Below are 15,373 nucleotides of genomic sequence, written 5' to 3' on the forward strand. Positions count from 1 at the left end.
AGGACCTAGGGCGGGGACCGGGCGGGAGACCTGAGGCCTGGGCTGAGGCCGGGAACTGGAGGCCGAGGGCAGGCTGGGCGGGAGGGTCAGGGACGGGGAGCTGGGACCTGGGAAGGATCTGGAGATGAGGCTGGGGACAGGTGCGCGGGTGGAGAACTGGGCTGGGACCGGGCCTGAGGACCAAAGGTGAGGGTAGGCTCCAGGGCCCAAGGGAAGCTGTGGACACAGGGCCAGCGCACCGCCCTTCCCTCCCCCCCCTCCCGCACCCCAGGCCGAATCCTTCTCTGCCTGGTTCTTCCGGGATCCAGTGGGCTGCCACCTTTGGAGTCTATCCAGGCAGGTGTACCTTGTTTTTCTGCATAATAGGAGGGATACCCAGGGCTGGAGGTGACCAGTGTGGGTGGTCCATACAAGGGTCATTTCTGAGCTCTTGTGACTGAGGAAGCCCCCAGACAAAGCCTCAGCTGTACAGTGCAAGTCAGGTGACTGTTATTTGTGACCAGCCCTGAACTTGTCAAGCTGCAGAGACAAAATAAAATTTACTCCCCTTTTCTTCCCGAGGAAACATAATTAGCCATAAGCTAGACGTCATGTGAACTGTGTAGAAGGGATTTTGGACACATCACACTTAGAATGGCTCACAAGCTAACCCCCAGAGGGCCGCAAGATGGCTGTTAGGTGATATTAATGCTCAGTAACTGCAGACCCTACTCACTGTCATCAGTGCTTCTGTGTCCAGGGAGACTGCAGTTTTCCTGGGATGCGTCATCTGTCTCACTAGGGCCAGATGCATGGAGGAGGCCAGGCCAGGCCAACACTGTTCCCACTTGGCTTTTGCAGTAGAGAGAAGCCTTTTCTCCCCCCCCCTTTTTTTTTTGTGGTGCTGGGATTGAACTTGGAGACTTGTATGTGCTACATGAGTGCTCTCCACTGAGCTACACACCCAGCCCATATGTCTTCATTTTTTTTCTTCTCAAGACTAGCACTCTACCACTTGAGCCACACTTCCACTTCTGGCTTTTTGATAGCTAATTGGAGATAAGAGTCTTGTGGACTTTCCTGCCCAGGCTGGCTTTGAACCATGATCGTCAGGTCTCAGCCTCCTAAGTGGCTAGGATCACAGGCCTGAGCCACTGGCTCTTGGTTCAACAGAGACTTAATACATAACTCATGCCAGCCTTGAAGTCATTGTTCTCTGCTTTCATCTACTGAACGCTGGGATCCCATGCATGTACTACCATATCCTGTCATGTTATGTTTTTCTTTTCTTTTGGCCAGTCTTGAGGCTTGAACTCAGGGCCTGGGAACTGTCCCTGAGCTTCTTTTGCTCAAGGCTAGCACTCTACCACTTGAACCACAGTGCACTTCTGGCTTTTTCTCTGTATGTGGTACTGAAGTATTGAATTCAGGGTTCATGCATGCTAGGCGAGCTCTCTACCACTAAGCCACCTTCCCAGGCCCCCCATCTTTAGGAGAGATCCTCGATTCTCTAGTGAATACCTGAGGAGAAGCACCTTAGCCACGCGGGCCCAAGGTAGTGGCTGGGAGAGGTGCCCACTCAGTAATACTGGGGAGAGAGAGAAAGAGAGAGAGTGAGAGAGAGAGAGAGAGTGTATGTGTGTGTGTGTGTGTGTGTGAATGTATAAATTAGGAACAGTGATTCACAATATTAATACTTATCAAATAAATAATATCAAATAAAACAGTTATAGAAATATCCTATAATAGAAAATAGGTGAAGCTGGGCGCTGGTGGCTCACACCTGTAATCCTAGCTACTCATGGAGGCTGAGATCTGAGGATCATGGCTCAAAGCCAGCCCAGGCAGGGAAGTCTGTGAGATTCTTATCTCCAATTAACCACCAGAAAACTGGAAGTGGTACTGTGGCTCAAGTGGTGGAGTGCTAGCCTTGAGCAAAAGAGCTCTGGGACAGTGCCCAGGCCCTGAGTTCAAGCCTCATGACCTAAAAATAAATAAGTGAATGTTATCTCTCTTTTACTCTTTCTGTGGTGGTATGAGAACATACAGTGTCTTGGGCACAATGAAGTGTTGTGAATCTTGGGCGCTGTGATAGAGCTTTAATCCAGTGGGCCAGGGCTCCTTGAACACCAGGCTGTGACACTGATTCCGTGGTAGTTGATCTGGTGCCCAAGCTGACTAAATAATAACCTGTGGGTAGCGCATTCAGTAGAGACATGAGAGAGAGGGCCGGCTCAGGCCTCAGGTGGGACAGGGAGGGGATGGGGTGAGACTTCGTTATACCAGTCGAGACTGGACAGTTCAAAACTCACAAGATGTCTCTTTCTGGTTGACTACAGGTAACCAAAACTGTGGCTAAGGGGGTTCTTGAATGAGCTCAGGTTCTTAGTCCCAGTATTGCCTATCAGTCCTTCAGAACCATTAGGAGCATGCTGATTGGCTAGTGGTAATCTAAATGGTGTGTCCGACATTCCTGAACCTCTTTCTAATTTTCTAGGCCATCTTAGCGGCTCAAAGACGAGGTGAAGATGTGGAGACATCCAAGAAATGTAGGTACTTGCGTTTCTGCTTGCAAAATAAGAATGTGTTACGGGGTCATGTGCCTGAGATGTGGCCAGATAGTTTGCCAGGGACCTCTGGGGAGCCAGTGGCTTGCAGCTGCTGACAGCCAGGAAGGGTGGATGGTCTCTCCAGCCCAGTGCAGGGTGAGGTCATTAGGGACTGTTACCTTCCTCCTACCAAGAGCAGCGTGGACTGTGTGCTTATGTCTGATCTGAGGCAGCGTGGCTGCCGTCGTCATTGGGAAAGCCTGTTGGTCTGGACGCCATTCTGTTATATTTTGATTCTGCTACTGGGACTTGGACTCGGAGCTTTACACTCTCACTTGTTTTTTTTCCACTGAAGGCTGGCACTCTACCACTTGAGCCACAGCTCTACTTCTGGTTTGGTGATGAATTGGAGATAAGAGTCCCATGGACTTTTCTGCCTAGGTTGGCTTCAATCCATGCAACCTCAGATCTCAGCATCCTGAGTGGCTAGGATTACAGGAGTGAGCTATCAGCGCCTGGCTTGGACACCATTCTGAAATCATTTTTTCCTGTGTAAACTGCACATCCTCTACTCTGTTTGTGCTGTTCAGGGGCTGCTGGCCAGAACAAGCAGCATTCAATCACCAAGAACACAGCCAAGCTAGACCGGGAGACAGAGGAGCTGCACCACGACAGGGTGACCCTGGAAGTGGGCAAGGTGATCCAGCGAGGCCGGCAGAGCAACGGGCTGACGCAGAAGGACCTGGCCACGGTGAGGCTCTGGCAGCTCGGCCTGGGGAGATGGGGGGGTGGGGGGGACTACCCGCCTGGGGGCTTTGGGATCTCCACTTTGGCCTCACCAGAACCTCTGGGTGGGCCAGGTCAGAGTGGCAGCAGCTTCTTGATAAGCTCTGTCTGTTGATGGTGAGACCCAAGCCCCAGAGGCACATCTGGGCTTCTCTCCAGGCCCTCCCTCGGCCTGCGTGGCTAAGGTGCCTCTTCTCCTCAGAAAATCAATGAAAAGCCTCAAGTCATTGCAGACTATGAGAGTGGACGCGCCATCCCGAATAACCAGGTTCTGGGCAAAATCGAGAGAGCCATTGGTGAGTGCTCTGTTGCAAGGCCTTGGCCAGGCCTTCCTGGGGTGGACACTGAGGACCAGGGCCCAATGTCCATTCTGCCCAAGAGCTTTCCCTAAGAAAGCAGCGTTTGGGGTTCCCGCACATGCCGTGCTCGGCTCCTGCCACGCCCCTCCATGGCAGCCAGACTCCGTGTTCCAGTGCTTCTGGGACTACGCGTTCATCTGTCTTCTCAGATCATTAGCTCCTGCTCTTGAAAATTGAACTGGAAAGCTGGTCATGTGTGTGTGGAGGAACAGGGCGTGTGCCCCGCCTCCCAGCCCCAGGAGGCCCGGAGGGCCTCTCAGGACCTAGGGAGTTGGTACTGAGATAGAGGAGGCGGCCTGCTGAGCAGGCCCCGTGGGCTGCCCCAGACTCAGGCACGCACTGCCTCGTTTCAGGCCTCAAGCTCCGGGGAAAGGACATCGGAAAGCCCATCGAGAAGGGGCCACGGGCGAAATGAGCACAAAGCCTCGAAGCCAGTGCGTTCCGGCTGAGCTCTTCTGGTTGGTCCCTGACCACCAGCACTGCTGTGGGTCTCCCAGGTGGTGGAGCGGAACATGGGGGCAGGGCCGTGGGCCCCCTTGACCCATACCTGCTGTCAAACAAAGCAAAACCTTGCAAAGTACCGGCCCCACTCTTTTCTCCCTGCCTGTCTCTTGTACCGGAGTGAGGCTGAGAACTTGCCTCGGTAGGTGTCTGCCCGTCTGCCCAAGGCTTGGGGAATTCTGGGGACCCCTGTGGGAGGCAGGGGCCATGGTCAGTGCCCTTCCTGCTGGTGAGAAGCTGTGGGCAGCCCTGCTGTGTCCTTTAGGTCGCCTTGGCCAGCGGGGGAAGGGAGCTGGGGAGCTGAGGATGAATGGCTCCGCAGGGCTGTCTCCTTTTTATCCTCTGCCCAGTGGACATCACAGTCACCTTGGCCGTGTCCCAGTGTTGCGCCCCCAGTGTGGCTGGGCCCTTGCACAGGCAGGGGCCGGCCACCGCCTCTTAGGTCAGATGTGTCCATGAGCAGGTGGTGTGGCAGGAGGGGCACTCCTGGCTGCCTGGGTGTGAGGTCTCCGCCCTCCCCGCCCTGTGTCCTGCAGTGGGCCGGAGCCTCAGGCCACCCTGCGGTAGAGATGTCCACACCCTGGTTCTGGGCAGGTGTCACCACCCTCAGGCCAGGGCCGGCTCCCCATGACCTCATGGGAGTGGGAGGCTGCCAGGGTCCTTCGCGTGGCCACTCACAGCCCTGGGACTGCCCTGGAGGCAGGGCCTCTGTCAGGAACGGGGCGTGGGGCCTTTGTGGAACATGCACCAGGCCCCTTCTGGGGGAGCAGCGGTGTGGGCGCCTCGGGCGGAGGGCGGTATTCCTCCACCGCGCCGCCACCGGCCATCGGGAAGTCACCCTGTCCAGAGCTCCTCAGGCCTGCAGCATCCCCGTCCCTGTGAGGTGGCCCTCCCCAGTGGGTGCAAAACAAGCTAGCACGTCGGGGATCGTGTGCCAGCCTGGCCCGTGTCTGCCTGGAGTCCGCCTGCTTCCCCACCGGAGGCCCTCTGCAGAGTCACCTCTCCACCTGTGTGTCACAGCACGGAGCGTCCCAGCATGCTCCCCAGGGCCTTGAACTTTCGCAGCCACCCACCCGCCGGCCAGAGTACGCCAACACTGACCTCAGGCTGAGCTGCTGTGGGCACTGGTGTTTATTCACAGTACAGCAGCTACCCAGTAGGCAGTCACTGCATGGGAAGGGGGCCCCGGAAGTGTGGCATGTCCCACCGAGTGCCCCAGCCTGAGGGGATGCCATGTCCACGTTCTTGGCTGAGGTCTGACCAAATGCTGGGGACAGGGCCATGTCTGGAGTGGTCTACGGGGTGCTGGTGACAGACTCTGGGAGAGTGACTCGATCCTGGGAGGAAGGAAGGAGCTCTGGTCCCCCGCAGGTGGGATGGAGCAGGGCGGCAGGCTGTTTACCCTGCAGTGGTCCAGGGCACCTCTCCCCGGGGTGGGCAGGGGCAGGCTCTGGTTCACCATGTGGGGCTCCTACCGCATTGAAGAGGATGTTATCAAAGCCAGGGGCTGCGGCGCCTGTGCCCCTTGGGAAGTAGCAGCCCCTCTGCAGCCAGTGCCGGGCCCCCAGGCCCAGGAGCACCAGGAGCAAGAGGAAGACGAGCGCGCCGCCCACCGCAGCCGGCACCGGCACCGGCACTGGCATGGTCGTGTCCCCTGGAGGCCAGAGGGGTTGTGATGCTGGGACTCGAGGCCCCATCCGGATGTTGGGGTCTGGCACCCCCCAGCTGTAGAGGGCGCTAGGGCAGGGCTGTCCTGTCAGTACCAGGCTGCAGACCTGGGAACCTAGGTCCACCCCTTCCTCAGTTCAACAGCCACAAGCGCCCCGCACACAGACCCCGCCACGCACCGCCCCAACCCGCAGTGCGTCCAGGCACAGGAAGCAGGAGCCCACAGGCAGGGGCCGGGCCAAGGGGGGGCAGAGGAGGCTCCTCACGGAGGGCCCAGCCCAGGCAGGCGGGGGCCACTGGGGAGGGCAGGTGGGGTTCCCGCGGTTCTGGCTTCCTACGCTGCGTTGGGGGCGACCCAGACCACCGTAGACCAGAGCAGATTGGGATCCTACCCCCCCACCCCCCAGCCATGTGCAGCAGGAGCTCACCTTGGCTAGGTGTAGGCTGCTGGCAGTGCTGCCCGGCCAGGTACTCGACGTCATCAAGGGCAATGGGCCCCTCAGCCGGCTGCCCACTCAGAGTGGCTTCAAACACAATCTGAGGTAGGAAGATGCTTTGAGGACCTGGGAGCGTGGAAAGGGAAGAAGGAAGGGAGCCAACTGGGGCGATGGCGCGGCATCCCCGGGGCCCTCACCTGGAACTCTTCCGTGCTGGCCAGCTCCACCTGCGCTTGAAGCCACTGCTGCCGCAGGCGTCCTCCTTCGCCCCACACGGCCAGCTGGCCCTGGGCACTGCTGAGCAGCACCCTCAGCTCGCCCTTGTCTGGCAGCGGAGCCCCATGGGTCAGGCCCCTTGGAGGAGGCCCCACCCTCAGCCCTGACCCCCCTTCCCTTAGCCCCAACCCCACTCACAGAAGTGCTCGGGGAAGCCCATGTGGTACCAGAAGCGGAGGCAAGAGGCCGCAGTCGCGGGCAGCGGCTCACTGCACAGCCAGGCCGCCCGGCCCCCAGTGCCCAGCACCCCGGTTTCAAAGAGGACAAAGTGGCCTGGAGATGAAGGGGAAGGTGAGCCAGGCCCCTGTATCTGCGGCTGGTGACCCAGTGGGGGCTGTGGGTGTGCCAGCCGGGCAGGTAGTAGTGTGGCCTGAGCCCACCTTCCCAGTTCTGCCCAGTGCACACCTGCTTGTGTGCCCAGGGTGTGGTCCACCGTGGGCTGGGGGTAGCGGGAAGGGATGGACGCACCGCTCCAGTCCCAGCTGTACCTGCCGGGGCTGGCCCGGGTGCAGTGGCTCCAGCCACACAGGCCAGATTCGAAGTCGCAGGACCCTGCCGGGAGCGGGCTGGTGAGCGGGCGGTCCCTGCCACCCAGCCCCGGGCACCACCGGTCCTGGACAGGCCAGCCTGGGGCATGGACCAGGAGCTTGGGTCCACAGCCTCACCTGGCCGGGCACAGGGCCCGTCGTGCAGGGCAAGGTCGTCCAGAGCCATGTAGGAGCGCTCCACGCCCGCCGCCACAGCCTCAAACACCACCTGCAGGGGTGGTGGGAGCTGGCAGCCTCGCCGGGGCAGCCCTAGGCTGGGGACCCCACTTTGGTCCTGGGCACTCACCCTCCAGGTCTTCTCGGCTTGCATGTCCACTCTGCCCAGGCGCCAGGCCAGCCCTCCGTGAGCACTCAGGCTGAGCACCTGCCGCCTCTCACCGTCTTCCACGTGGACCCGCAGCGTGCCTGCCCACCAAAGGCCCACCCTGGTCAGCCACTCAGGGGAGCTGCCCTTGGCTTCCGAGGCCTGCCCCAGCCTGGGGGCACTGGGCCACGCCGCTTCCACAGCCCTTACCTGGGTTTTGGGGACTCAGGTGGTACCAGAAGGTCAGGCAGCTGGGTTGGGCCAGCGGCGGGTGGCGCGCTGAGGTCAGCGGGGCCACCTGGCCCTGGGACAGGGCGCCTGGGCTGGTGTCCACCACCATGTAGTGCCCTGGGAGGACCAGCGTCAGCCTGCCCGCCCTGGCCAGCCCTCACCCTCTGCCTGTACCAGGCGGTACCACGCCCAATACCTTGGGCTGTCTCCGTGGTGTGGTCTGCCCATGGGCCCCAGGGGACATGGCCTGTGACGTGGGCCTGGCGCCTCCATAGGCCCTGGCCCCCACTGGAGAAGCCACAGGCCGAGTCCTCAAAGGAGCAGCTCCGGGGAGCCCAGCAGGGGCCGGGCCTCACAGTCATGTCGTCCAGTGCCATGGTGCCGTGGTACCCGTCCCGGAGGCCCTCAAACAGCAGCTGGAGGGGACGGGTGTCAGCTGGCTGGGGCTGCCCCGCACCCCTCTGCCTGGTGTCAGGCTTACCTGGTACTTGGTACTCAGCCCGGGCTGGTGGTGGAGGGTCGCCCAGGCCTGGTGCCAGCGGTTACCGTGGGTGCCCGAGCGCGACCACAGCTGCACGTCCTGCTCCCCGTCCCTCCTCAGGGCCAGCCGTAATGTCCCTGCAAGGAGGTGGGATTGGAGGGGATCGGGACCCCAGCGGAGCCCCCGACACGTCTCAGACCCCGGCAGCGCAGCTGTGAGCTCCAGGGGGCTCACCGATCTGGGGTCCGTACAGGTGGTACCAGAAGCTGAAGCACTCCTCGGGGGCCGCCGGCACCTGCGGGCCTGTGAGCAAGTGGGCTCCTTGGCCCTGGGCAGGAGGGTCTGTGGGGTTCAGGAGCATGTAAAAGCCTGAGGGGGGACACGGCTGAGCTGTAGAGTGAGCTCCTCCAGACCCTGGCCTGGGAACCTCTGTGTTTGAGGCCCCCTAAGCCCAGGACCCCAGAAGCTTGGGGTGACCCACCAGTCTGGCAGCTCCTCTGCATCTGAGGCCTCCCCCCCAAATCCAAGGGCCTCCAGGGTCTGGGGTCTCCTGCATCTGAATGACCCCTGGGTTTGGGGTCATCCCTGTGTGTGCGGGACCCCAGTCTGGAAGCCCCCTAAGGCAAGGTGTCCCCTGGGGTCCGGAGGCCCACATACCTCGTCCAGTGGTGTGATCGTATCCAGGACCATGGCTCTCTACCCGGCGCCAATGGGCATCTGTGAGGTGGCCCGTGTGCCAGGTACATGCATCCCGCTCGAAGTTACAGGAGACCTCTGGAAGGGTGGTGGGGTCAGCCCCCCTCCACCATCACCCTCCCCCGCTATGACGTCCCGGGGGGGGGGGTGAGCTCCGCAAGGACCTTGGTCTTTCCTGGTGGTCACTGTGGGGCTGCAGTCCTTCAGGGTCACGTTGTCCACTCCAGCCCCCTGCTGTCCGGGGCCGTCCAAGTCCAGCAAACCAACAAACTCCAGCTTCAGCAGGTAGAGAACCATGTAAGTCAGGGCCAGCTCTGTGAAGACCCCCCACCCCGCCCCCAGCCAGGGCTTCGCGCCTCACCCGGAAGGGCCGGTGCCGTGCTCCCAGGAGGACCCTGTCCACTGTCCAGCTCCCAGAGCCGCTGCCTGGGGCCTGCCACACCAGCTCCCGGAAGCCCCTCTCCACCACCACGAGCGCCAAGAAGCCTGGTAAGCACAACGGGGGTGGTTCTTCCCACCCCTTCCACGCAGGGACTCACTGAGGCAGGGTGGCAGGTGGGTGGTACCTCGGGGGTGGCCGTGGAAATAGTAAGCCATGCGGAGCTCACAGTGGGGGCCGGAGGGGCCCAGGGCGGGCGTGCGGGCCCGGGCCTCTGCCTTCAGCTGCCCCCAAGCCTTCTCGAGAGACAGGAAGTGCCCTAGGGGGAGGGAGGTCAGCCCTGTTTCTTGCAGGGCCCCCCCGTGGCCCAGGACCCTCTTCTGCGGGGTGGTCCAGGCCTTACCCGCTGCAGCGCCACGTGCGTCTCTGTGCGCCTGGGCTGGGAGCCGCCGCCACTGCAGCGGGCCCACGCTGGCGTCCTCCCAGCCTCCGGCCGAGGCCAACTCAAAGCCAGTGGAGCCTGCGGAGGCAGCTGTGCTGAGGGGCAGCGAGGGTCCTGGCCTCTGGACAGGGGTCTCCCCGGTCCGGGCTCAGGGCAGCTGTGCTGAGGGGCAGCAAGGGTCCTGGCCCTCTGGACAGGGGTCTCCTGGGCCGGGCTCACCACAATCCTGCTCGTCCTCGCCCTCGGCACACTGCGGCTGGAAGTCACACAGCTGCTCTGGGGGCACACACAGGTCCTGGCAGGGGAGGTGCCCCGGCTCGCAGTCCTGGGGCCGCGGCCAGGGGGGCTGGGGGGCTGGAGCCAGGGCCCAGGGCTCAGGCAGCTGCGGGACGGACGTCTCTGCGGAGGAGGGCGGGGCTCAGGCCAGGGCCCCATGCTTTCCCTGGGCAGGGCGGCGGAGCTGGGCTTGGGCAGGTCACCTGGTGCTGCTCTGCAGTGGCTGGACAGGATGAGGTCATCCAGGCCCACGACGCCCCCAGGGCCCGTCTCCCCAGCCAGGAGGATCTGGTGGCGGGGGGTGGGGGGTGGGGGGTGAGGGGCTGTTAATACATCCTTAATACATCCACCCATTGTCCCTGTGAATCGCTGGACACCACTTCCAGTCTCCTCCAGAGGGCACCTCAGGAGGGCCCAGGAACCCCTCTTCTGCTCTAAGCGGGGCTCCCAGGCCACACCCCTCAGTGGCCCTGTCCCTGTCACTGCTTGGCAGGCTCACCTGGAAGGGGTGGGTGCTCCAGATATCGACCCGGTCTCGGACCCAGGCCGCCCCCAGCTCCCCGTGCCGTCTTCGCAGGGGGCTGGGAGCCTGTGGGGCGCCCGGCCCTCGGGTCTGCAGGAGCAGCTGGAGGTGGCCGGCCTCGGACCCGTGCAGGTAGTAATAGAAGATGAGCTGGAAGGGATGCCAAAGGTGGCCCGGAGGGTCCCGGCCCCAGGCAGCCCGAGGGGTGACCCTGTCCGCCTCACCGCCTCACCGAGCAGTTGTAGGGGTCTGAGGCTTGGAACACCGGGCTGGACAGGACGGCAGGGGTGCCTGGCTTGGCCACAGAGGCCAGGAAGGTGCCTGGGGAGAGCGGGGTGGGGGGGTCGGCCGGGCTTGCTGGGGGGAGCGGGGGGGGTCGGTCGGGCTTGCTGGGGGGAGCAGGCGGGGTCGGCCAGGCTTGCTGGGGAGAGCGGGGGGGTCAGCCGGGCTAGCTGGGGGGAGCGGCAGAGGATGGGCCCGCCAGGACCTTGGGGTGCTCACCGTGTGCGCTGTTCTGGCTGTGGTCCCGAAGCGGCCAGGCCAGGCTCTGCGGGCCACCAGCACTGTGGTTCCGGGTCCAGCCCTCCGAGCGGCTCCACAGGCCCAGGCCGGTCTCAAAGTCAGTGGCCATGAGGTGGCCTAAGGTGGGGCAGGGCAGTCGGGGCTGCTGAGCGGGCGCCCGGCCGCAGCGGGAGCACGCTGAGGCACACCCTCCCGGACAAGCCCCCCGAGTTCTGCGAAGACCCCGAGGACAGCCCCGCCTCCCAGCCCCTGGGCGGCCCGGCCTCACTGCAGGTGGCAGGGTCCTCGTCAGAGCTGTCCCCACAGCCGTCCTCGCCGTCACACACGCTGTCGGGCGCCACGCAGGCCCCGTTCCGGCAGTGGTGGTGCCCCGGGGGGCATCTGGCCTGGGGGCCTGGGGTGGGGAGGTGGGGGGCCGTCTGAGCCGGGGAGGGAAGCCCTGGATGCCCGAGGGTCAGGACCTATGGGCGGGGGGCCTTACTGGGCAGCGCACAGTTCCAGAACGCCACGTCATCCAGGGCCACTGTGCCTCTGTGGGTGGCATTTCGGGTGGCAGAGAAGGTCACCTGCAGAGAGGGTGGCTCTCAAGACCTCGGTCGGGGCCTCGACCTCCTCACCCCCAATGCCCAGCCGGCCGGCCCCGGCTCACTCGGAAGTCGCCCTGGATGCGGCCAGTGGTCACAGCCAGCTCCTGCCAGCTGGGGCGCCAGGGCCCTGAGCTCTGCCACAGGGTGAGGGTCTCTGTACCGTGGGTCAGCTCCAGCCGCAGCTCAGCTACACCTACGGCACGGCAGACGACCAGTGTCCCCTCCGCCTTCCGGCCACGCCCCAGCCCCCTCCTGGCCTCCCGTCCCGGAGCTGCCCCTGTCCAGGGCCTCCGGGCCCTGCACTCACCTCCCGAGGCTGTGAGGTACCAGAGCCTCAGCTCGCAGGCGGGGGCTGCCTGGCGCAGGACTGGGGAGCGCAGGGTGGCAGTGGACGCCTCCTTCCCGGGGTGGGTTCCCACGGCCATGTACCAGCCTGGCCCAGGTGAGAAGTCGGAGCTCGCCCACCAGCACCAGCACCAGCGCCAGCGTGGGGGGGGGGCGGGGTCCGGCCGCTCTCCCCAGCCTACCCAGATCCGTGCCGTGGGTGTGGTCAGTGTGCAGCCCCAGGCCCGCCAGCACCGCTCCTGCTCGGTCTCGGAGCCAGCGGTAGCCCGAGGTGCTAATGTCCCGCCAGCCGCAAGAGTCCTGCTCAAAGTCGCAGCTGAAGGGCGCGCCCTGAAGAGGGGCCCCGTGGTAGCCTGGGGGAGCGGGCGGTCAGCATGTGTCCCCAGTGCGCACGCTGCCCACGCCCGCCGGGCCCTGCTCACCACACCACGCCTCATCCGAGCAGCCCAGGCAGTCACATGCGAAGTTGCACACAGCCTCACTGGGGCTCCTGCAGCGGCTGGGCACCCCCTGGCCTGGGGACCCCCCTGCTGGTAGAACAGCAGCCGGGTGGGTGGAGGACCCCCCTAGGACCCCAGGCACCGCACCCTGCCCCAGGGCCGACCCCAGGCCAGGCAGGGTGGGCCCATGATCGGCCAGCGGGGCTCACTTTCCCAGCCCGAGGCTGCTGCAGTAGGGTTGAAAGTGTGGGCATGCGCAGTGAACACCGGAGGGAAGGCACAGGACTTCCTGCCGCCCAGCAGTGAAATGGAGGGGCTTCCACAGTGGCAGAGGTCCGAACCCCCAGCAAGAGGGGCAGCTGGAGGCCTGGACAGCGGGGCAGATGTCTACTGTGACTGCATAGTCCCTGGCCCGGGGCTTGTCCTGGATGGACCTCACAGGCCTTCCTTCTGGGGGACAGGGCGAGGGCGAGGGGTCCTACATCTGCCCCAGTGTCTACAACTGGTACCCAGCTAGCAGCGGACTCACCGAGAAGCAGGACCAGGACAGGTGGGAGGTAAGTGGCGAGGCGCATGGCTCTGCAGGCTGATGTGGGTCTCACTGGAGTGGCTCTGTCCCTCCTCTGTATAGCCCTGCGCTGGGCCCCACCTGCTGCTGACAGCCTGGGCGTCCAGTTGTAAATGTGTCCCAGGGGGCCCCCCCGGAGGGCTCAGCACTCACCTGCCCGACTAAAGGTCAGGCCTTGGCCATCCTGAACACCGCCCAGCAACCCCACTGGAGCCTGGAGGGCTCTGCGAAGCAGGGTGGGGGTGGTGGAAGCCACTGTGGCTCCTCTTGGGGGTCTCAGCCTCCCCTACCCTATGCAGGCCATGGAGGTGGAGGCAGTGTGTACAGCCAGCCCTGTGCTCTCCATCCCAGACCAACTCTCGGCCACCCCGGAGCGTCCCCCTCCACCCCACCCCCACAGGCGCCCAGTTTTGAAGAGCACAGAAACTTCTGGTTCTTGAGGAAAAGACCCAGTCAGGATGGAGGCTCATCAGGAAGACACACCACGGTGACCTTGCTGATGGAGCCTGAGCCTACTACTTGTGGACCTGAAACAGGTCTCAGAAGTAATCACCCAGAGAGTGGACTGTGCCACCTCTCAGTACTAACCACCCAGACAGCAGATGGTACCGTATCTCAGTACTAACCACACAGAGGGCAGACTGCACATCCTAGTACTAACCACCCTGAGAGCAGATGGTACTACGTCTCAGTACTGACCACCCAGAGAGCAGATGGTCTGGCCCGTGTGGTGAGGGTGCTGTGTGTCCCAGTAGCCTGGGACCCTGGCTCTCCCAGAACCATCACCAGGGCCCCCAGCATCCGGCCAGCTGAGTGGAGCTGAGTTTGTCCTCACCCCGTCCTGTACATAAGGAGGTGGAGGTGGGGCTGGGGCAGAGGCTGAGGCTCACAGGGTAATAGAGGATCAGGAGACCTCTGTGGTTGGGGCAGGCAGGGGAACCTGTTCTGGAAGCCATGACTGGGACTGCGTCATGTCACATGTGTCCCTGGCTGGCAGACCAGGCAGGAGCACTGTGGACTGTGTAGTGGCCATGGTCAGCTGGCCAGGACCGTGGTCACCAGCACCCCTCGCTGGGGACATGGCGGGCAACCCAGGTCTTGACTGGCTGGGAGGGGCCATGTGCTGACTCCGTGTGCAAGGCCTCATGGGGCCTCCTTCCCAGATGTCCTTGGGGATAGCAGGTCTGGGCAGGGGTAATCAGGCCATAAACAGCGGCAGGCAGGGGCCCTTATCAGACCCAAGAGGCTGAGTGTGCATCGCCAAGCCCTGGGCCCCCCACAGGCAGAGAGCAGCCCTAGGGGGTGACCTAGGAGAGAAAGCCAGGACACAGTCAGAGACTGGCACATCAACGCTTTTAATTCCTGTGGCTGGTCTGAGGTGTGGCAGGGTGGCCTGTCACCAGCGGGTGAAGGGAGGGGTGGGGCTGGCCCCTCGGGAGGGGCCTCAGAAAGAGCAGAGTCCCGACCTGGCTGCTGACAGGGCATCAGTAGCCATCATCCGCCCATGTGACCTCGTAGTCGGGATACTTGGATTTGATCTTCTCCGTAGAGACAGAGTGCTGGGCACGACCATAGCCCTAGAACGCAGAGGCCACCGGTTGGCTTTGCCCTTCACATTGGGAGTCCACCCAGCAACACTCCAAGAACAGGCCTGGGAAGGGGGCCAAAGCCACCCCCCTGGGGACTTGAGGACCGAAGGGCTCCGCAGGTGCCCTGAGGCACCAGGAGGTCATGATGAGAGGGTCAGGGCTTAAGTTCAGCCACAGCACTGGGCCAAGAGCCCAAAGAGGCAGCAGTGAGACCCACCGGGCCTCTGCGACAAGGAGAGAGTGCAGCCCAAGGCAGCTGACCTGTCCAGGGCTCTGATGCAACCTGGGAAAGGGGCGGAAGTTCATAGCCCTTGACACCCGGGGCGACCTCTCTGTGGGGTCAGGGCTGGGGTCAGAATTAGGGTCAAGAGCGCCGGCATGACAGGCAGGACGGCACCTCACCATGGAGTAGCCATACACGTGGATCTTCTTGTCCTGGCTCTGGTGGGAGATGCGGCCGCCGCCCAGACACTCGCAGTCATAACCCTCCTTCTGCAGCTCGCCACACACTTTGTCATAAATATCGGCTAGAATGGGAAGAATGACCTCAAGCAGCGCCCTGGGCGCCCTGGGGGGCCTGGGGATCTGGGGACCACCTAAGAGAGCGGACTCGAGGTCTGCAACCCCCGCTCGGAGCAGCCCCGCCCCTGGCGGAGAGGAAGCATCTTCAGACTGGCACAGGCTCGGGCGAAGGGTGCTAAGAGCGGGCAGAGGTCCAGACAGGGAGTCAGTCAGGCCTCACCCCAGATGCCCCGGCTGTCCAGAGCCTGGCTTCTCCAGGCAGGCCTGGCAAGGGTCTAGTACAAGACACCGCCCACTAGCACCTAGCTCAGCCTCCAGCCCGGCCCCGGCCCCCGCCGAGGCCCCGCCCCGCCCGGACCCCGCCC

The 15,373-nt window shown here is 63.2% G+C and overlaps 3 protein-coding genes across 3 annotated transcripts in view; 1 reads left to right on the forward strand and 2 right to left on the reverse strand.

Moving 5' to 3' along the window:
* The first annotated feature begins 667 nt into the window (after positions 1-667).
* On the forward strand, positions 668-4,253 carry Edf1 (endothelial differentiation-related factor 1). Its single transcript, XM_013029350.1, has 5 exons — positions 668-673; positions 2,477-2,528; positions 3,119-3,279; positions 3,517-3,610; positions 4,027-4,253. The coding sequence occupies exons 1-5, from the start codon at positions 668-670 to the stop codon at positions 4,086-4,088; spliced, it is 375 nt and encodes a 124-aa protein (XP_012884804.1). The 3' UTR covers positions 4,089-4,253.
* A 1,101-nt stretch (positions 4,254-5,354) lies between these two features.
* Positions 5,355-12,904, reverse strand: Mamdc4 (MAM domain containing 4). Its single transcript, XM_013029408.1, has 27 exons — positions 12,859-12,904; positions 12,312-12,419; positions 12,072-12,242; positions 11,852-11,977; positions 11,607-11,737; positions 11,439-11,523; positions 11,226-11,351; positions 10,937-11,074; positions 10,668-10,756; positions 10,412-10,585; positions 10,116-10,200; positions 9,856-10,053; positions 9,598-9,714; positions 9,382-9,513; positions 8,777-8,893; positions 8,354-8,488; positions 8,120-8,256; positions 7,835-8,054; positions 7,618-7,755; positions 7,390-7,508; positions 7,221-7,311; positions 6,961-7,107; positions 6,694-6,828; positions 6,477-6,604; positions 6,271-6,379; positions 5,650-5,828; positions 5,355-5,511 (listed from the first exon to the last, which is right to left on the reverse strand). Exons 1-27 carry the CDS (start codon positions 12,902-12,904, stop codon positions 5,470-5,472), a joined length of 3,423 nt encoding a protein of 1,140 aa, XP_012884862.1. The 3' UTR covers positions 5,355-5,469.
* Positions 12,905-14,269: 1,365 nt separating this feature from the next.
* Positions 14,270-15,373, reverse strand: part of LOC105995584 (chromosome unknown open reading frame, human C9orf172) — a 5,148-nt gene continuing 4,044 nt past the window's right edge. Inside the window, exons 3-5 of the mRNA XM_013029351.1 lie at positions 15,254-15,272; positions 14,889-15,223; positions 14,270-14,474 (exon numbers count right to left, since the gene is read on the reverse strand). Coding sequence (XP_012884805.1) covers positions 14,382-14,474; positions 14,889-15,223; positions 15,254-15,272 — 447 coding nt within the window. The 3' untranslated portion in view covers positions 14,270-14,381. The remainder of the gene's footprint in view (positions 14,475-14,888; positions 15,224-15,253; positions 15,273-15,373) is intronic.

The sequence above is a fragment of the Dipodomys ordii genome, unplaced genomic scaffold (genome assembly GCF_000151885.1).
Source record: "Dipodomys ordii isolate 6190 unplaced genomic scaffold, Dord_2.0 Scaffold118, whole genome shotgun sequence".
NCBI lineage: Eukaryota > Metazoa > Chordata > Mammalia > Rodentia > Heteromyidae > Dipodomys > Dipodomys ordii.